The sequence below is a fragment of the Drosophila persimilis genome, unplaced genomic scaffold (genome assembly GCF_003286085.1).
Source record: "Drosophila persimilis strain 14011-0111.01,24,50 unplaced genomic scaffold, DperRS2 tig00000002-arrow-pilon, whole genome shotgun sequence".
In the NCBI taxonomy this organism is placed as follows: Eukaryota; Metazoa; Arthropoda; class Insecta; order Diptera; family Drosophilidae; genus Drosophila; species Drosophila persimilis.
This window is the reverse complement of record NW_020825289.1, coordinates 20,372,947-20,392,199: the sequence shown is the minus strand read 5'-3', so window position 1 is coordinate 20,392,199 and position 19,253 is coordinate 20,372,947. Positions and strand designations below refer to the sequence as shown.

The 19,253-nt window shown below is 49.7% G+C and overlaps 7 protein-coding genes across 21 annotated transcripts; 3 read left to right on the top strand and 4 right to left on the bottom strand.

Moving 5' to 3' along the window:
• The first annotated feature begins 83 nt into the window (after positions 1 to 83).
• Positions 84 to 1,314, top strand: LOC6600841 (probable GDP-L-fucose synthase). Its single transcript, XM_026984831.1, has 4 exons — positions 84 to 230; positions 285 to 399; positions 455 to 1,012; positions 1,072 to 1,314. The coding sequence occupies exons 1-4, from the start codon at positions 106 to 108 to the stop codon at positions 1,237 to 1,239; spliced, it is 966 nt and encodes a 321-aa protein (XP_026840632.1). The 5' UTR covers positions 84 to 105; the 3' UTR covers positions 1,240 to 1,314.
• LOC6600842 (OCIA domain-containing protein 1) lies at positions 1,315 to 2,415 on the bottom strand. Its single transcript, XM_002025900.2, has 3 exons — positions 2,223 to 2,415; positions 1,677 to 2,166; positions 1,315 to 1,621 (listed from the first exon to the last, which is right to left on the bottom strand). The coding sequence occupies exons 1-3, from the start codon at positions 2,280 to 2,282 to the stop codon at positions 1,389 to 1,391; spliced, it is 783 nt and encodes a 260-aa protein (XP_002025936.1). The 5' UTR covers positions 2,283 to 2,415; the 3' UTR covers positions 1,315 to 1,388.
• A 201-nt stretch (positions 2,416 to 2,616) lies between these two features.
• On the top strand, positions 2,617 to 5,674 carry LOC6600843 (ATP-dependent zinc metalloprotease YME1 homolog). Of its 4 annotated transcripts, none has more exons than XM_026984828.1 (9): positions 2,617 to 2,765; positions 2,865 to 3,283; positions 3,342 to 3,401; positions 3,461 to 3,653; positions 3,708 to 3,800; positions 3,902 to 3,984; positions 4,044 to 4,360; positions 4,415 to 4,805; positions 4,865 to 5,674. In XM_026984828.1, the coding sequence occupies exons 1-9, from the start codon at positions 2,739 to 2,741 to the stop codon at positions 5,526 to 5,528; spliced, it is 2,247 nt and encodes a 748-aa protein (XP_026840629.1). In that variant the 5' UTR covers positions 2,617 to 2,738; the 3' UTR covers positions 5,529 to 5,674. The 4 variants fall into 4 exon arrangements, with proteins under 4 accessions (XP_026840629.1, XP_026840631.1, XP_026840630.1 ...); XM_026984830.1 differs by having other exon boundaries at positions 2,618 to 2,765; positions 3,911 to 3,984; XM_026984829.1 differs by having other exon boundaries at positions 2,618 to 2,765; positions 4,047 to 4,360.
• A 182-nt stretch (positions 5,675 to 5,856) lies between these two features.
• LOC6600844 (ER membrane protein complex subunit 8/9 homolog) lies at positions 5,857 to 7,047 on the top strand. Its single transcript, XM_002025902.2, has 2 exons — positions 5,857 to 6,100; positions 6,184 to 7,047. The coding sequence occupies exons 1-2, from the start codon at positions 5,903 to 5,905 to the stop codon at positions 6,592 to 6,594; spliced, it is 609 nt and encodes a 202-aa protein (XP_002025938.1). The 5' UTR covers positions 5,857 to 5,902; the 3' UTR covers positions 6,595 to 7,047.
• LOC6600845 (phosphatidylinositol 4-phosphate 5-kinase type-1 alpha) lies at positions 6,712 to 13,461 on the bottom strand. 11 transcript variants are annotated; one of them, XM_026985947.1, is made up of 17 exons: positions 13,142 to 13,461; positions 12,658 to 12,692; positions 12,421 to 12,579; positions 12,147 to 12,344; positions 11,943 to 12,085; positions 11,344 to 11,865; positions 11,182 to 11,286; positions 10,990 to 11,122; positions 10,841 to 10,928; positions 10,378 to 10,440; positions 10,238 to 10,255; positions 10,004 to 10,090; positions 9,629 to 9,919; positions 8,410 to 8,647; positions 8,167 to 8,339; positions 7,988 to 8,073; positions 6,712 to 7,715 (listed from the first exon to the last, which is right to left on the bottom strand). In XM_026985947.1, exons 1-17 carry the CDS (start codon positions 13,227 to 13,229, stop codon positions 7,707 to 7,709), a joined length of 2,436 nt encoding a protein of 811 aa, XP_026841748.1. In that variant the 5' UTR covers positions 13,230 to 13,461; the 3' UTR covers positions 6,712 to 7,706. The 11 variants fall into 11 exon arrangements, with proteins under 11 accessions (XP_026841748.1, XP_026841752.1, XP_026841754.1 ...); XM_026985951.1 differs by lacking the exon at positions 7,988 to 8,073; XM_026985953.1 differs by lacking the exon at positions 7,988 to 8,073 and having other exon boundaries at positions 8,239 to 8,339.
• Positions 13,462 to 13,825: 364 nt separating this feature from the next.
• LOC6600876 lies at positions 13,826 to 16,374 on the bottom strand. 2 transcript variants are annotated; one of them, XM_002025904.2, is made up of 6 exons: positions 15,509 to 16,374; positions 15,205 to 15,398; positions 14,958 to 15,120; positions 14,531 to 14,639; positions 14,283 to 14,464; positions 13,826 to 14,207 (listed from the first exon to the last, which is right to left on the bottom strand). In XM_002025904.2, exons 1-6 carry the CDS (start codon positions 15,564 to 15,566, stop codon positions 14,128 to 14,130), a joined length of 786 nt encoding a protein of 261 aa, XP_002025940.1. In that variant the 5' UTR covers positions 15,567 to 16,374; the 3' UTR covers positions 13,826 to 14,127. The 2 variants fall into 2 exon arrangements, with proteins under 2 accessions (XP_002025940.1, XP_026841537.1); XM_026985736.1 differs by having other exon boundaries at positions 14,164 to 14,207; positions 14,273 to 14,464; positions 15,509 to 16,373.
• A 422-nt stretch (positions 16,375 to 16,796) lies between these two features.
• On the bottom strand, positions 16,797 to 18,986 carry LOC6600877 (fork head domain-containing protein FD3). Its single transcript, XM_002025905.2, has 2 exons — positions 18,282 to 18,986; positions 16,797 to 18,172 (listed from the first exon to the last, which is right to left on the bottom strand). Exons 1-2 carry the CDS (start codon positions 18,596 to 18,598, stop codon positions 17,116 to 17,118), a joined length of 1,374 nt encoding a protein of 457 aa, XP_002025941.1. The 5' UTR covers positions 18,599 to 18,986; the 3' UTR covers positions 16,797 to 17,115.
• Between the last annotated feature and the right edge of the window lie 267 nt (positions 18,987 to 19,253).

Here is a 19,253-nt window from a genome sequence, read left to right as displayed (position 1 = left end):
CGATAACGCACGCCAATTGATGTACGATAACGTTTGGTGGCCAGCCCTGGTGCACAGCTGCATGTAAACTTTGGCTGGAATTTTCCGTCTGGTCGGTGAAAAACAATGAAAAAGGTGCTGGTTACAGGTGGAACTGGCCTTGTGGGCAAGGCCCTAGAAGCTATCATCAAGAAACAAGGACCCACGGAAGAGGAATGGTTTTTTGCTGGGTCCAAAGATGCCGACTTGACGTGAGTATAGTGGGAGTCGGCACACGTTAGTGAATAAAGCAAACATCTTCATAGGAATCTGGCAGCCACGCAGGCACTGTTCACAAAGGAGAAGCCCACGCATGTCATTCACTTGGCCGCCATGGTTGGCGGCCTGTTCCACAACATGAACAATAATCTGGACTTTTTGGTGAGCAGCACGGGCTTTAAACATGCCAGCAAAATCTAACGTTCCTTGGTCACAGCGAAACAATCTGCTGATCAATGATAATGTTCTGCAAACGGCCCACGAGCAGGGATGCATCAAAGTCGTCTCATGCCTGTCCACTTGCATATTCCCGGACAAGACCACATATCCCATAGATGAGACCATGGTCCATAATGGTCCGCCACACCCTTCCAATTACGGATACTCCTACGCAAAGCGACTGATCGACATTCAGAACCATGCGTACAACGACAAGTACGGACACTTGTACACTTCTGTGATTCCCTGCAACATTTTCGGTCCCCACGACAACTACAAGCCCGAAGTGAGTCACGTCATACCGGGCATGATCAATCGCATGCACAAGCTGATCACGGAGCAACCCGATACGCCAGAACGCGAGAAAGTCTTCACAGTTTTTGGCAGTGGCAAGCCTCTGAGACAGTTTATCTACTCCCTGGATTTGGCAGAGCTGATGATTTGGGTGCTGCGGAACTACGACAGCGTCGAGCCAATTGTTCTGAGTGTCGACGAAATCCAGGAAGTGACCATCTTTGAAGTGGCCCAGGCAATAGCTACAGCATTCGAGTTTAAGGTGATGAGATAGGAGCACCCCAGGGGGAACTTTAATAATAATTTATTTTCCTAATTTAGGGTAAACTTGTCTGTGATACAAGCAAGGCTGACGGTCAGTTTAAGAAGACGGCGTCCAATGCTAAGCTACGCAGCCTACTGCCGGAGTACACCTTCACGGACTTTGAATCGGCTATTAAAACATCGGTAGAATGGTACAGAACCCACTATGAACAGGCCAGAAAATAGTTCTGATGAGAGGCTGAAACCGAGTTTCCTAATGCACAAGCAACAAATGTAAATAAATTCCTTTTTCTTCAGAAATTTAAGGCGATCAAACTCAGTATTTATATCCAACAAGCGACTGTAATCAGTAACAAAAGCACACGGTGAGTAGCTCAGTCTTGCCAGGAGTCGCCATATTTATTTTTATTCGGACGTCCAGTGGCTGCTTCTGGTGCTGGCTCGACAAGACGCTGCCGAACGGGCGCCTGAGGCTCGTAGGGCTTTGAGTATGGACTTTGCTGATGCGTCGCGTACCCCTCTCGATTCTTCTTGCGCAAATCTTCGTAAGTTTGTCCTGGCTTTGCCGGTTCCAAAGGCAGCTCAGTGTCCATCATTTGGCCAGATGCTGTTATTAAAGGAAGTTTAAAACATTTACAATGAAATCAGTCCAGATTACTCACAGTCCAGGCTGGGCCGGTATATGTCATCTAAGCCAGCCAAAGTCGGCCGTGATTCAGTGTCCAAGTTCAAAGCTGTGCTGCGTGAAGGGTTGAGTCCCTCATCGGTGTACACATCAGCGGAGCTGGGCGAGAAGGGAGCCAATGTAAATGCTCGGGTCAGACTCTCGTCTGGCGAGATGGTGTTGATGACACCACCACCCTGTCGGCGCTGGCGCAGGACTTCGCCTAGGCGGGAGTTCGGCAGCCGCATTATCTTTTCAGCGCACTTTTGCTGGTAGCTGAACTTGCCCACAAAGTAGCCCAGGATGACACCCATGACCACTTTGGGAACAGCTCCGTATTTGCCATTGCCCTGCAAGTAGCCGTTCTTCACACCAAAGTAGGCCAATAGCCCCAGACCAGTGCCAAATGGCAGCGAGCGCTGGAGGAAGGATTCGGTGTTGCACTCACGTAACGCCTTCACCTCCTCCGCGGAGAACTGATAATCTGCCTGAAAATTAACAATTGAATTAAATAATTGATACAAAAAAAACCCATTGTACTGACCAGTGGGTGCAGATTTTGTTGCTGAGGCGATCGGGAGCCATCACTCAACGGCGAATCCATGATGACACAATTTAATGGAGAATTTATGAAATAGTTTGTCGGTATAGAAGATTGGGGGCGGCCGGCTCAGGTTATTTGCCAGCCCTGGCAAAAAGCGGAAGCAGCACTGTCTAAATGCACGCGCTGTTTTAGCTCTTTTCAATTATGATGTATTAATGCGGAAATGATATTGTCATTTTGTAGTCAACCTTAAACACAGACAAAAGGCAGCGCAAAAATTGTCAAAAACAGAAAACGCATCTAGATACTGTAACAGATAAAATATAATAAAAATTGCTAGTATTTTTGCTATATTCGCGTGCAGGGCTGATGACAAGCACAACAACTAGTGCCAGGGATGCAACACGCACGCAGATTATGACATTTTCGCTGTCAAGTAAAGTTACAGCTGTGTCGTCTGCTGGCCCGATCCAGAGCCTGTTATTGTAATTAATTAAAGTTTTGTATTTTTTGGAAATGTTCTCCGCCACCACACACTCTGTGGTAAGTGTGCATGTGCGCGCCGCACGGGCCACCAACCACCGCCCGTTGCCGCTGATCCGTTCATCACTGACGCTCGTTTCCTCTTACGTTTAATGACAGCCCTACCTCTACCTTGGCAACTTTAGTAGAAAACCACACTATTACACTGTGAAGCGTACCAAGCTGCCAGGAGGAGCTGGGGCGGCGCGCCTTTTTGCTGACAAATCAAAGTCGTCCACACAGCCAACGACGACGGGCAAGTGCCATGAGCTCGTGCTGGAGTTCAAGAACCTGCTCAGTCGGTCGGGCGCCAACATACAGAGCATGGTGGAGAAGGCTGTCAGGCTGAACGGAATTCTGGACACGGTGCTGGTGAACGATGCCTTCGCCAAGGTGACTCGCATGCTGCCCGCCATCGGAAATGTTCACGTCACGTTAGTGGAACCAGTTACACAGATCACCCATGATCAGCAAACAAATTATCAGTTTGATGTCTCTTTGGACGGGGCAGCAGGCGCCCAGTCTATAGGCGCACACGTGTAAATCAATCCATCCATAACTCCACTTGTTCCTTGTTAATCTGTAATTCAATTTCAGCAAAATGTATCCAATCGTAACGCAAAGTCTTCTAAATCCGCTCTTCTCCTACCATCAACTGTGAGTACCAACGAGGCAGCCGAGGACACGGGCGCTTGTTAATTTTCATTTTCCAACAGGAGGCAGTTACGCGGCTTCAAGACAGATCGCTCCATAGATGCGGAGCAGAAACGAAATCCAACGATGACGTCCAGACTGAAGAACGCACTGGGGACGACATCACAAAAGCTAGATGGGGAAACCAACCTTCAGGGGGAGAAAATGAGAAAGCTACTGTCCAAAGCCGAAGGACACGGAGCCACCCACAACGCGGTAAGATGCAGGGCAGTCTTGATTGGCTAGCTCTTATATTCGTTGAATTTCCAGGAGAACCTGAAGATTGCATTTGCCGAGGGGTATTTGGCCGCAGCAAACTCGGAAGATTCACCAAAAACGGGCAAAACAATGAAGTATCTGAAGGTATTATTTAAGTTCGGCCAATTAAATATTTTGGCACATTCCCTGTCCGTTGGAACCTCGTCGCCTAATTTCTCAAATAATGCCCAGTAATTATCACACAGATATTTCAGACACTCATCGTTGTTGTCGTTTTTATTGGCATATTCCTGAGCTTCTTTACCACTTCGAACGGTTCCGTCTTTCGGTAAGTCGTCGCATTAATCCAGGCGTCGCTAGAGCAGAATTAATGTTGGTCGCTTTTAGTAGCATTCAGCTGGGTAACCAGGTGGAAGTTGATCCGGAGGAAATCAATGTCACATTCGACGACGTCAAGGGCTGCGACGAAGCTAAGCAGGAGCTCAAAGAGGTGGTTGAGTTCCTCAAGAATCCCGACAAGTTCTCGAACCTAGGCGGCAAGCTTCCAAAGGGTGTGCTCCTGGTTGGACCTCCAGGAACTGGAAAAACCCTGCTGGCACGTGCCGTGGCAGGCGAGGCCAAAGTGCCATTCTTCCATGCCGCCGGACCTGAGTTCGACGAGGTTCTCGTTGGGCAAGGCGCCAGACGTGTGCGAGATCTGTTCAGTAAGTACGATTTGCTACCTTTAGAGACTTCAATCTAATCCACACTTTCTGCAGAGGCGGCCAAGGCTCGCGCTCCGTGTGTGATCTTCATCGATGAAATTGATTCGGTGGGCGCGAAGAGGACAAACTCTGTGCTGCATCCGTATGCGAATCAAACCATAAACCAGCTGCTCTCCGAAATGGATGGCTTCCATCAAAATGCTGGCGTCATTGTGTTGGGTGCCACCAATCGCCGTGACGACCTGGATCAGGCTCTACTGCGTCCCGGTCGTTTCGATGTCGAGGTGGTGGTATCCACACCAGACTTTACTGGCCGCAAGGAAATCCTCTCTTTGTATTTAACCAAAATTCTGCACGATGATATCGATCTGGATATGCTAGCACGGGGCACCTCTGGGTTCACGGGTGCAGACCTGGAGAACATGATTAACCAGGCGGCATTAAGGTGAGGTAGATTTAACGGGAATGGCCAGTGAGTGGAACTAAGAATGATATCCCTTGCAGAGCTGCCATCGACGGAGCTGAGACGGTTAACATGAAGCACTTGGAGACAGCACGAGACAAGGTACTTATGGGCCCCGAGCGCAAAGCTCGCCTGCCCGATGAGGAGGCAAACACCATTACGGCCTACCACGAGGGTGGCCATGCGATTGTCGCCTATTACACAAAGGAGTCGCATCCCCTGCATAAGGTAACCATCATGCCCCGCGGCCCGTCGCTAGGACACACCGCGTACATACCGGAGAAGGAGCGATACCATGTCACTAAGGCCCAGCTGCTGGCCATGATGGACACCATGATGGGCGGACGTGCTGCCGAAGAGATCATCTTTGGATTGGACAAGATAACCTCGGGAGCCAGCAGCGATCTCAAACAGGCTACCTCTATTGCCACACATATGGTCAAGGACTGGGGCATGTCTGAAAAGGTGGGTCTGCGTACGATTGAGCCAAGCAAGGGTCTGGGCACCGGGGAGACCCTGGGACCAAACACCATTGAGGCGGTGGATGCCGAAATCAAGCGCATCCTCAGCGATAGCTACGAGAGGGCGAAGGCCATTCTGAAGAAACATACCAAGGAGCACAAGGCGCTAGCCGAGGCTCTCTTAAAGTACGAGACTCTGGATGCTGACGATATCAAGGCAATATTACACGACAACCAGACGTAGTTTCCTCTTTTAACGATTGCCCTTGGTGGGCATGGAGCTGAACTGCAAACAATTTTTTAGTTAAACCGCAAAACTAAAAGAAAAGATATAAAACTAGAACGGGACGCTGACGGACAGTTAAGAAATAAAATGTTATACATATTTTAGTAATGTTTTCCATCATGCACGTAGTATAAAATGTAAATTTTAGTTTGAAATAAATATAAAATTGAAGTCATTTCATCAGTTGTGTAGTCCATCGATAACATTTTCGATACCAAAACTGCACAAGTATATCGATATTGTGTCCAGCCCTGCGCAAAGGCCAGCTAATTGATTGAACGGGACCGTGTTTTTTTCTTCTTTTTAATAAATTCCTAAAGTGATCAAATAAAATGTGCGACTACAAGATATCCGAGCGCGCATACACGAAGCTGATATTCCATGCGGCCAAATATCCCCACCAGGCAGTGAACGGTCTGCTTCTGGCCGAAAAGACATCGAAAGGGTCGCTGGTGGAGATCGTGGATGCAATACCGCTGTTTCATCAATGCCTGCACGTCGCCCCCATGGCCGAGATTGCCCTTATGCAGGTGGGTTGCGGGCTACGCAAGCATAATTGCCCATTTCCGCGCATCGTGACATGTGTGGTGTGCTCACAATTGGGTCATTTCAGATTGATGCCTATGCAGAACAGGAAGACCTCGTGATTGCCGGATACTATGCGGCCCCAGAGAACTTCTACGACAACCAGATAGATAAAGCGCCGGCCGTAAAAATCGCTGACAAGATCCAGGAGAACTTCAAGAACGCCTGCCTCGCTTTGGTGGACAACAAGCTGGTGACTTTGGAGCATGATCGAGCCGCCATTCAGGTCTACAGCTGTGCGGGCGACTCTGCCCGATGGTCAAAGGCCAAGTTCACACTGTCGCAGTCGGCACAGACACTGGAAGGCGTCTCTCTGCTGCTGAAGCGAGGCGCCATGCGCGATGTGATTGACTTTGACAACCACCTGGACAACCCGGAGAACGATTGGACCAACGAATTCCTCAACCAGTCGCTGAACGACCTGCAGAAGCTTTACTAGTCACTGTCGCCCCGCCCCACTTGGTAAAAGGGTACCGTACCCCTATTGTAACAATATATGTATGTTATAGTTTAGCAAATTCGCATTCGAAAAAGCACAGAGAAGCAGAGCCGGAAATTCAACCTTGCAATTTAATTTATTGTAATTACAATTGGGTTTCAGTAATCTTTAGAATAATGCATATAAGTTAAATAACATTCAACTAATTAATAAATAATCAATTCTTTCATATTTCTGTCCCAGGAGTATACGATACGTCGCGTCGCGAGTCATTGTCCGTGTCCGTCTGTTACTTCAATTACGAGCATTCGTATTGCCCCGTTCAGTCCTGTCCGACTATGCTCCTGTGATGTTGTCCCACTATGCCCCTATCCCGTCTGAAGTTTGTTAGTAAACCTAAGCGCGTTTACAATTAATTTAAATCGAGAATAAATTCAAAATGAATAATATGTATATAATTTTGCTCTTGGTTTGCTTCTGGCATGTAAATTTAAATATTTTACAACAATATTGTAATTGTAATATCGCGATTGCTGATTATACATAGGGTATACTGTATACATAATACGTATGTGGATATATCGGAGATCAAGGGTATCGTATCGCAAAAACGTTTATTAATTTCAGTGTATTGTTCGAGTATATTTTTTCCAAACGAACTCTTGAACCATACAATATGTACGAGTATAGGGAACGTAATATAACGATTAAGAGATTATGGGAACTGGAATTGCAACTGGAACTGGCTGACATCTGCATCCGTCTTAGTATTATTTGATTCTCTTCTTGCTATATGTATATCTGTAATATCATTTGCAGTATTGATTTCTGCCTGCTTTTTTTTTGCATAGATTTGTATATTCCTCGAACAATTCACATCCAATGTTCGCTTGAGGATGGCCAGATGGGGATGCGTGTTCGTGGTATGGTGTGTGCCCGTGTTACTCATGTGGCTATACGAGGGCGGGCGCATTTTGATTATATCCTAGCTATACAAGTGCGTCCTGAGCACGCAAGAATTATCATTTTGTGTGTGGCTGATGTTGTATTCGAGTCGCAGGCTTGGTTGGGTTCTCGGTGTTGTGTCTTGTGTGCCGTCATCACATGCTATGTTAGTTGATCTATAAAAATGCAATGCGGATAAGTTATACAAACGGTAGCAAGGCTGCAAGATTGTGGGATGCGTATCAGAAAACGGAGTGAACAACACCCAAACTGAAAAACGGTTTTGCAATTTAGAAATTTCTAGGATGAGTAAGCCCCACTGCCCTGCCCCATTGAGATCTCGTGTGTATGTATTAATGTATGTGTATGTGTGTGTTGTCTGTAGATCGGGTGTAATCTATTACGTGGCAGACGATTATATCTAGAGCTTGTAACCTCTGATATTTACCATTCCCGAGGACAGAGAGTTGATGGCATCTTCCACGGTCGGCTTGTGACGATCGATTTTAGATGAGTTAATGGGCGAGAAGTTGTCTACGATTGTAAGCGTGAACGAATAATACATATATACAAATAGATATAGAAACACAAAAAGCGATTCAAAAGCAAATCTCAAGTGCCAATTACCGAGATCACCACTCGAACTGGAGTCCGTAAAACTGGGTGTGCCCTCTGTCCATGTGGGAGTGGAGCCCTCACCTGATGCCGGCGGCGTCCAGGCCAGTCCGCCGCGAGACCCATACTGGCTGCTCGAGGATGTGTCCACCGCCAGCAGTGTATCCAGATGCACCTCAGAGACGCTGAGCACACAGAGCAGAGAGATTGAAAAGATTGGAACGATCAATAGAAACAAACCAATCAGCGGCTTACCTCACAATATCCTCCTTGTAGGAGCCTCGATAGGCGGGTCCGATGTTCATTTTGCGGTCCAAGTACTGGGCCTGCTGCTGGTAGTACGCCTGCTGCTGGGACTGCTGATGATGATGGTGATGGTGGTGGTTGTGGTGAGACCTGCGCCCCATCGATGATGTGCTGTTCTTGTTCGAGCTGTCCTCGGAGATGTCGTCGAAGGCAGGGGGAGGAGTCGAACTGCAGGATGGAGTTGTGCCTAGCGATACAATGAGCAGAGCAAACCAGAGGAGAACATACAATGAGTGGCCGGCCGGAGAAGAAGTAACACAGAAATAGCAATAGAGACTGGGGTGACTGTGACTGAGAATGAGTGTGTGCCAAGCGGGTGCAAGCGTGCCTAGGCGGAGCATTTACTGCTGTCCCCCAATCGATGACCCCCTCGTGTCCTGGGAGCCTCGGGTGTCGCTCTCGGGTATCGTGGATGGAGCTGCTTTGGGCGCCCGTCTCTTTCCTCGCTTTATTGGCTGCGGCTTCGGGGGCTGCTTCTCGATGCTCGCTGGAAGAGGCGGCTCGGTAAGCTTGGGCTGTGGCCGCCTCGGGCGGTGCGTTGATTCCAGCTCCCGCTTCACCTCCAGGAAGGCACTAATCGACTGCAACAGATTTTCCTCCTGCGTGTCACAGACATCGTCGCCCAATGCCAGATCCGCGTAGTGCAAATAGCGGCTGCGCTTCTGACGCCGCTGCAGCTTATCCTGAAGATCCCGCCGGGGCGAGCGCTGGGAGGGAATGCTGCCCGAGGATCGAGATCTTGCAGAGCGATAGCTCTCGGGTCGCAATGGGTGGAATCCTCCCATAATTGAAGCCGCTGAGGAGCGCCTACTGTGCGACACGAAGCTGTTCTGCCGCTGAAAAATGTCCACGTGGTTGAGCACACGCGGCTGCTTTCGTCGGAAGCTGCTCTCCGACCGGGCTGTGGAGTAGACCGACTGCTGGGAGTCGCGTCGTATCTGAGAGGATCTTCGCAGAAATGTGACCGACAGTGGAGGGATCGCGATCGCCCCTGGTGGTGTAACGGTAGCAGCGGGGTCAGGGGCATCGAAGAGGTCATGCAGCTCGAGCCAATCCTGGACGTTACTGGGCGAGCGACGGTCGCCAAAGCGGGGCATGGTATCCCTGGGCACCTGCAGTGTGTGGATCTGTGTTGGGGCTGGTGGTGGATTAGTGTGCTGTTCTGTACCTGGCGTCGAGCGGTCCTGTCCATCCCGGCGACGAGGAGATCCTCGTGGGGGCACTGGCGGTGGTACCCGAGCCTTCAGATTGCTGCCACCCCCTGGAGTCCGCTGTTTGACGGGCGGTGGCATCCTCTCACGCTCACGCTCACCAAACCCACTCCCACTGGTCGTTGATGATGGCCCGGCACTAGCCGCTCCGGATGCCGCTGAAGCGCTGCCGGGCGTGGGCTCTGTGGTGGGCAGCTTAGCCGGCTGGTGGATCTTGCCACTGCTGTGGGAGTGCGAGGCATGCATTGCTGTGGAGATGAGATCGAGGATTAGGATCGGGGCGAGGTCAATAGACAACCGTACGCGGGGAGGGGATATGGGTTTCCACTTACGCCTGGTGGAAGCCTCGTTGTCGCTGTCAATGGAGCGCTGTATGGCCTTGGAGAGGCTTTTTCTCTTCGAGGGCGAATGCTTAAGCGCTAGAAGATGCAAGCAGAGGGTGGGATTAGAGGCGAGAATGCTACAAGGGGGTAGGTGGTAGGTGTCAAAAAGCACAGCCTCCAAAGCAACTACGCAAAGCCAAGGAGCAGTACGGTTGCCAGGGTATGCCAGAAATGGACACTAACGTGACATTGAGAGACATGCTTTTGCGTCCGTTTCGAAATCATACAAAATATAGTAAATGGTGAGTGATTAATAATATCAAAAGATAACTAAACCGTAAACCGAAAACTGAAGACTGAAAATTGTACAATATTTCCTTTACCTATATAACTGGTTACCAAGGTACGAAATTTTCTGTGATTTCCCTTGATCTCGGGGAGATCCACTATATGCGTAGGGTACGTAAGTGTGAGAGTGTGAATGCATTCGAGACATATTCAAAAAAAAGAAAGCAGAGAATAGAGCGGATATTGGATTTTGATATATGTACGTATGATTTTCGATCGCGGATCAGATCGGATCCGGAGTCTACGCAGGCCAAGGTGTACCATATTGCATTTTTGCTGCTGCACATCAATCGATCAATCAAAATTAGCAACATACTAGTGTACAGTGTGTGTGTATTAGTGGGTGTCGGTGTCAGTGTCAGTGTGGGTGTGGGTGTGTGTTTAACTATATATCTACGGAAAAACATCTAAGGACCCATCAATCAATTGCCCACAAAAATGCCATACAGTACGAGTACTCAGCCGAGAAGTATTTAGACGCGCTCTCTGCCCACTTACGGGAGGGTATCTTTCGGAACACGGTCTTAGCCATGAAGTTTTGAAATCTTTGAGCATAGAACGAGGGCCGGCAGACCGAGACGGTTTCCTGGGGAAAAGAGATGTCGGATTGAAATGCGAGCTACGCCTTAATCCCAACCACACCTCACCCCATCATGTATGATGCTTTTGAATGTGTGCTCCAGCTTCTTCTTCAGCCTGTAGGATTGCAGAATGTCGATGATTCCGATGTAGAGCAGGAGACGCTCGCCCTTTTCGCTGCGCGCCGGTATGCCACCGGGCCTGAAGATGAATGATCTGATCAGATCAGAGATCGCACAGGAGATTGAAAAATAACTTACGGAACATCCTCCTCGTCGTCGATGGGTTCGCTCTCCGCCTGAATGCTCTCCATGGCCGTGGAATGCGCCACCAGACGCTGCCGATTAACCGATCTGTATGCCACACTGGGTTAGCTCTTGAGTTCGTGGGTTTATCAGCGTGGAAATGGGCGGAGTACTTACTTGTTCCGACTGATGCCCGTGGCAGCGTCGCGATCCTTGCCATCCGCCTCCTGGCCGTCCAGCGGATCGTCCACATCCACGTCAGAGTCCTCGGCCAGCGGTGCCCTAAGGGGCTTCCTGGTCTCGCTCAGTTTCTCTTTCAGCGCCACATCCAGATTGTGCACGCCCAGGAGCAGCGAATAGTCCATGATCTTGAACGACTCCAGAACCGTGCAGTCCCGCTGAATGGTCTTGATCAACGCCGAATAGGTCTCGGCCTCTAGAAAAATCCCATTGGGGTGCTGCTCCATGAAGTCGAGGTCCTTGTAGGTGGGCGACTTCTTGGACCGCTCCGCCTTGTTCGCCTTGCGCTTGAACGTCGATCCCTTCAGGTCATACTTCAGGTGCATCCTCACCGACGAGGGCAGCAGATTGTTCATAACCACCAGGCGTATGTTTTTGGCATTGCTCGTCTGAAGGCAGTATAATCCGAAGAACTTTGGCAAAAGCGTGCGCGGATTTTGATTGAGATTCATATAGTAACTGAAATGGATTAGGACGAACGGATATGGTGAGTTAGCTATCTATTACGCCAAAATCAAAAAAAAGTCGGTACCCACCCAGGCAGTAGTTTCTGTAGGAATTCACCCTCCTTGTGTTGCACCGTCTTGATGATGAACTCGTCGTCGTTCGTCAGGTAGAATATAGAGCCGGAAGCACCAGGATTCGACAGTTCGCGCAGCGGAGAAGTGCACATGGACATCTGGAAAAAGAGTCTCCGTCAGTGGGAAGCGCCGGCAAAAGGGCTGCAGCATCGTTCTCACCATGAAGTCGTCTGGTTGGATGCCAAACAGATCGCGAAAGTAACGGAAAGCTATGGGGGCGTAGATCTTATATCGAAATTCACTGTAGTGGTGGGCAGGTGTAAGGCTGGAACCCTCTGGCGGAAATGTGATGCTCTCGATCTCCCAGAAGTCCATCATTAGCAGATCCCGCTTGGGCTTCGATGCCAGGCTGCCGACCTGTTGGGAAAATTCAGATGATATGAACACCCTGTCGACCCTTTGGATTAGCTGAATAAACGCTGGATAATCTCACGGTATGCTGGATGCCAAGTTGTATGGAGCCCATAATCTGCGATGTCTGTATCTTCTTGTACGTAATCTCGCCGCCCTCGCCAACACGTCTGTGCCCAATCTTTCGCTCCTTGTCCGCCTTGTTGTTGTTGTTGACCGTGCGCAAGGGTCGATTGCCCAACTGAAAGTAATTGAACCCATTATTGTACACGATTTACGAGAAATACGAGTGTATGGGGTGCGTTGCAGATATACTTACCTCGGGCGATGAGTTACCCACATGGTCGTTGGAGGCTAGTTTGGAAAAGCAGTTTATTATTAGCCATGTTTCATGTTTAATTCAGCCCGTGACGTATTTTAGGCCAATCACCGCTGGACAAGCCTCTCCCCTCCCCCACCTTCCCCTCGCCATAGCCGCGCCCTTGACCGTCCCATGCACGCAAGAAACTTTCCTTTGTTATCAACTTTCGCCTGCCTGTCCATAGGTTCGTACAAATATGAACCTATGAGGTCTGTCATTGTCCGTCCGCCAGTCAACCAGTCAACTAGTCCGCCTGTCCCTGGCTGTCAGTCTGCACGTCAAATGGCGGAGGGGAAGGTGCTGCTGCTTCATTCCTACGCGCGAGACACATGCGCCAGGGGCGCACACTTCCATTTGCCATTCATTGATTTTTTTTGTCGACTTTCTTTGGCCTTTTGTCTAGTGGAAACGAACTGATAGGGGGTACTGATGGGATATTTACCATTGCTAGGATCCACTGGCTTTGCCTGCGATGTGGAGGAGCTGTCCATGTCGATGGTGTTGATGGTGTCGCCATCGCCAGAAGCCATCGTGCCTGGCCGAAATTCTCTTCTCTCTATTTCCCCTAACCCTTAACCGTTAACCGTTAGTAGTACATGCTGCTTTGGCCTTGCTTCGGATTGAAACTGTATTTGGAGCTGCTTCTATGTTGGCCCTCGATCCTACATATGTATATTGTTATCCAATCCACTGGCCAGAGGACAGCAGGAACCTTGGCTTTTGTCTGGCTATGCTATGGCGTCAGTTTTTTGCTAAGATGTTGATTCCGCTGCTTCTGCTGCTGCTCAGGCTGCTGCCTCTGCTGTCATTTTCACTGCATACTCATGGGCAGCCTGGAATGCCCTTCCAGCCTGTATGTGCGCATGAACCACGAGCCCACTCCGCTCCAGGGCTGCACACCCACAACCCAGAGTTGCATTCGGAGGGAATTCAAACACCAAGTTTGAATTTCTAAATTAGTTTTCTTCCGCCTTTTCGAAGGAGTTCAGTTGATAAGAAGGCGTATGGTTTAATGCACTTTTAACGTTTTCTTTTCTTTTTGTTTTCTTTATTAGCGTTTCTGTACTCAATTAGACCTATACATCATATATAACTATTATATATATATATATTTATTTATGTGGTAAATATGTATATGAATACAATAATTTGTTATGTTTGTGAGTGTGTTGCTGTGTGTGTTTCTCGGGTTTGGGTTTCGCATGGAGTGTGTTTTGTTTTTTTGTGGTGTCTAGTTTTTGCTTCGTTTCGTTTCGATTCCCTTACAATTACATGCATTTACAAAATAAGCGCTTTTTTTAAAAATACCGCAAAAAATTACGTTTATCCGTTAAAATTCTATTAAAAATGAAAAGTCGTTAAACACGTCTATACGAAACATAAAAAAAAACAAATATAGCCTACACTACACCAAAGGACACTACCAAACTAACTGCTTAGAGCTAGGGATGCGATCGACATGACCACGGCGACCGTTGTCCACTTGCGTTGTATAGTTGAGGCCTTATCTGCTGGGGTTATCAGTGGTTAGTGATCATCGTTCCACGTGGGGATCGCACCAGCTCCGTCTTACCTCTACTTACCATAGAAAATAGTCTCCCGGCGCTTGGTGTAGTTCGTGCCGATCAGGATAAACGCACAGGTTATCGGTGTGGGGGATTCGAGTTGATCTCTAGGAATGCGCGTACGCACAGTCATGCTGTAGAGGCCACTGGGGTCCTGGTCCAGCTCCGTTAGCACCAAATCCAGTATATGGGTGTCGAACCTGCACAAATAATACAGAGAATTTTATTAACCGTCGCATGCCGCTCTCCAATAGATATATTCTTACATGACCGACAGTATCGGCTGTGGAAAGACGTGTTGAACCGCACACATTATGTCCACATCCGACTGTGGGCCGCCCATTCGTGCCTCCAGCATGAAATCCGACTCAGGAACTGCCAGCAGGGAGATGGTGAAAAATCGTGAAAATTAATCAAGTGTCAGACAAAACAAAGAAATATCCCAAAGAGAAACATAAAAGAAGAATATCAACGACAACAGGCGGTTACTGTTCCGTTCCGGCTGCCGCAGTGACTGCCACCTGACACGCATGCAAATATGAAAGGGGAATCACACGTGGCAAAAGCTCACACCTATCCAAACACGGTGAGGGGAGGATGGGGCAAGGGCAGCAATCCAAGTCGCCTCTCTATACCCATACCCACTCCAACACCTCCTCCCAGCTATAGCACCCGTGACACCGTGACACCCACCGATTATTTGTAAGCGGGCACTCCGCTTGTCCGTGGTCTCAAAGGTCTGCACGGCACAGGTGTACTCCCCCGTCATGTTCCAGTCGGGATTCTTTATCGATATAACACCGGGACTGCCCTCCATGCTGAATATTTTGGTGTCTATCTTCGACTTCATGAAGCCCTACAAGGATAAGTCGCAAGGAATTTTATGTTAATTAATTTTTGCCGCCCTCTGAGCGGAGGAGGTGGAGGGACAATGACTCACCATGGCGAACCCCTTCACAGAGGGTATCCATTGGTAGATGGAGTGATTGTTGAACAGCCACTTCAGCACAAATCCCTTCTCGCTCGGCTCTATTTCGTACTCGCAGTCGAGTACCAGAGGATCGGGTTCGTTATCACGTTCGAGTGTGTAGGTGTGCGGCACCCGCAGATTCGTGATGCGCACCGAGTGGGTGACTACGTGTTTGTCGGAATCATCAAAACAGAACGGAGAACGGATTAGTGACCGGAATCAAGTGGTTTTTGCGATAATCCCCACACTCGCGAGTCTGCATCCGCGCACTCACCTGTGAGGAACGTCAGCCAGGCCAGCAGCGTTGCGCACAGGACCCTCCCGCCCGCCATGTGCACTGCCTAATCTTCGACCTGGTCCGGGTCCGGAGCCGGGTCCTCCTCGTTGTTGTCGTTGTGATGCTCTTGGACGCTCCGTTGCTGCTCTGCACTCAGGCTGCAATCGGCTAATTCTGGACGTTAATTCTTTTTGTTTTTGTTGCCGTTGTGGGATGCTCCTCGGTCCGGGTCCGGGTCCAAAGCCGCCTAGGCACGGGGACAGCCACAGCCACCATTTGGGCTGGGAATCACACTTATTATCACCAACATCTCATCACAGAACAACAGTTCGACTGGAACCCGGGGGACTCTTGGTGGTTGTACAACTAGGAGGGTGAGGTGAGGAGGAGCTGTGCTGTGCCGTGCTGTGGCGTTGGCGGGGGTGGCGTGGCTGATACAAACTTTTCTCATACAAACGATGAGCTCAGCACTACGAGCGGCCCCAATGGTGGAGTTGGAGTGTGCACATCCCTGGCGGCTCGCCGTGTGCTCCTCTCTGTCGCCTGCTGATAGCGCTGCACTTCGTCCACCTTCGATTATTGCACTTGCAGTTCCATTTTATGGCTGGCAATTCAAAACTTTCCACATATACAACACTTTTTGTTGGTGAAAAATCGACTTTTTGCTCTGTGTGCGAACGGAACGTGTGCGATTGTGTGTAGAGTATAAGCAGCGGACGTGAGTGTGTGCGTGTGGGGGAGAATTGTGCCAAAACGGTGTGGAGTTCGTACGGAGTAGTACTCGTATTCACGGCGTATCCACCGCGACCTGCGTGGTGTACTATGTTCTGCTGGATACCAATAGTGTTGGTATCTTCTATTTAACTGTTGTCCTTTTTCCAGCGCAGCTTTTAATGTTTTAACACTGGAATACAACGGCCTACGGCCAAAGAAGAGCTTTTGGTGAGCAAGGTTTTCAATCGCCTCTCTTTGTGGCTGTCTTGCGCTGAGCTGAGCGGAGCGGCTGCTACTGCGCATGCGCTTTATTTGACAGTTGACAGCTTTTACCGTTAGACCACTGTCGTTTCTCGACTGCAGCCCTGGCTGCAGCGCGCGCTCGAATTCGATTATAAATGGAGAACTGCCTTTCGTTAGTATGTAGTGGTTTATTAAATTTTCAATAACATCAGCAAAGGTCTTAGAGTCTAATTAATATTTAATAGTATTTCTCTTTTTGTTACACGCACACATAAAGTACTACACATGTAATATGTATAGATACGTACTATGTATGTATGTACCTCTAGAATTCACTTTAAAAGTATGCTATAGATGTGCAATGGATCAGATTTACACAGTTATATATATTCCGATATACATGTAAGTGGACTCGCAACTATAGCGTTTGATTTGGTCGCATTAAAATCTTGTGCTCTGGCATTCTACTACTCCTACAGATACTGATCACTACTGGCTGTCGGACCTGGCTAGGTGCTAAGGCTAGGGACTAGGGTGTGTTAAAACGTGCTTAGATCGAAACAGAAATCACCGTGGAATGAAATATACATAAGCCAAGCGGAAGGGGTGGTGTGGTCCTAAGATCCAAAGGAATCGAGAGTCAGGACCTAGTCACTCGCCTCGTCGTGACTGACCGCGCGACGGTGCTGGTGGCCGATGAGCGTCTCGATGCGGAAGTCCTTGGCATGGCTCTGCTTGATGGACCGCAGGTTCGCTGGCTCTCCGTCGTAGCGGCTCCTCGGACTGGACGTGAGAGCCTGCACTATAGGGCTTCTGGAGGCCTCGGCATGCTCGAAAAGCAGCACATCCGCTGGCACGTCCAGACGGTTCGTGCACGCACTGTCAACGGAGTCCGATATGTGCGAGTCCTCCTGATCGTTCTCGTTGGCGCTCTCCACATCGATCTTGCCCTCGCATGAATCGTCGTCCGCCTCTGCCTCCGCCTCGGTCTCTGCATCAGCCTCCGCATCGTCGTTGTACACATTGAGATCCATGTAGCCACCACCGGCCGGAGCACTGATCCGCTCACCGTACTCGCCATGACCGGGAATTCCAGCGGCGGCGCTGGCCATAGTCGCCACATCAAAGGGGTAGGGACTTTTGTACTTGCTGGCTCTACTCCCAGCTCCGCCACTGCTGTGGGGCAGAGCATCCACGGCCCCGGCATCCGCTGCTTCCACAGCACGTGCGCGATTTATGAAGGAGAGGCGATCGAACTTGTTGCCGCCACTCTGGCTGTTCTGGTAAAGGGATGCCTCGGCGTTGGCGAAAAAGTTGAACTTCTTGTCGGCCCGCAGCGCCGTGTCGAAAACATCCGCGGGCGAGTGCATCACGTCAAAGTCTCGGCTGCTCCCGTTGAAGTTTGGCACATTGAAGTGCACGGGGACCAGGGGCACAGGCTTGCGTATCCAGAAGGGGGACAGGGTGCCGAACACCGCTGGAAAGGAGAATCGTTGCATTGTGGGGGCCCGCTTGTACCGCTTCCGCCGTCGCAGGAAGCTTCCATTGTCGAACATGTCCTCGGCCAGCGGGTCCAGGGTCCAGAAGTTGCCCTTGCCCGGGTTGCCCGGCTCGCGCGGTACCTTGATGAAGCAGTCGTTCAGACTGAGGTTGTGCCGAATGGAGTTCTGCCAAGCGGGGAACTTGTCCTTGTAGTAGGGAAAGCTGCAAGTAAATGGAAAATGACGCTTACGATTTTCCCGCTCGATCGACTGTTGCCGTCGGCACATGCCCCAGTTGCCTCGGTCGGACAGGAGGGACTACGACTACTTACCGCGACATGATAAAGTCACAGATCCCGCTGAGAGTCAGCTTCTTGTGCGGCGACTGGAGAATGGCCATGGTGATCAGGGCTATGTAGGAGTACGGTGGCTTCACCAATGGACCGCCTGTGTTGCCGCAGCCATCTCCGCCGCTACCACCAATGCCCGACGGCTCCTCGCTATCGTCACATGCTATGGACATGGCATCCACAGCGGCGGCGGATCGCGAGGAAGCACTGCCGCCGCCACTCCGCTGACTCTTGTGCAACGGCGGCGACAGAGAGACGCTGTCGTGCAGAGTGTGCATGGGATCCGTGCTGGTGTGCATGATAATCGTATGTCTAGATTCTATATGGATTCTATTCTTGGTTCTTATGTGGTAGAGGACGCAACACTTTCGCTTTGATGTTTACTCAGGAACTGTGTTCGATTTTGCTTATTCACTAGATTCACTTTGCGTTTGAATTTGAGTTTGAGTTTGAATTGGAGTTTGAATTGAGTTTGATTTCGATTTCCAATAGGCCATGTCACTACACTAGCAACTCGCACACTGTTTCGTTTCGTTTCGTATCCGTTTCCGTTTCCGTCGGGGCTTACTGATAACTGTACATGACGCTTGGGGAAACAAAGACTCGAAGGCTCGAAGCTCGAGGATACACGGATGGATACACGGGTCCGGTCGTCGTGTCTGTCTGAGGCGGAATCCGGTTGCCAAATGTTAACTGAATCGCAACGAAAACGAAAATCCTCTCGCCCAAAATGTTTTTCTACATAACTCAAACATTTATTTTATGGAAAACCGCTGCCGCTGCCGCTAACGCTTCCATGGGCTTTTGTGTCGCCGCTGCTGTGTTTTCGTATCTCGAATAACTGTGATTCTACGACAACGCGACGTCGCGTCGGCAGCATCCCTGCAGCAGACAGCCTCTCCGTCTCGCTCTGGCGGGGGATGAGATGAGCCGTAAACCAATCTATGGCCCAGC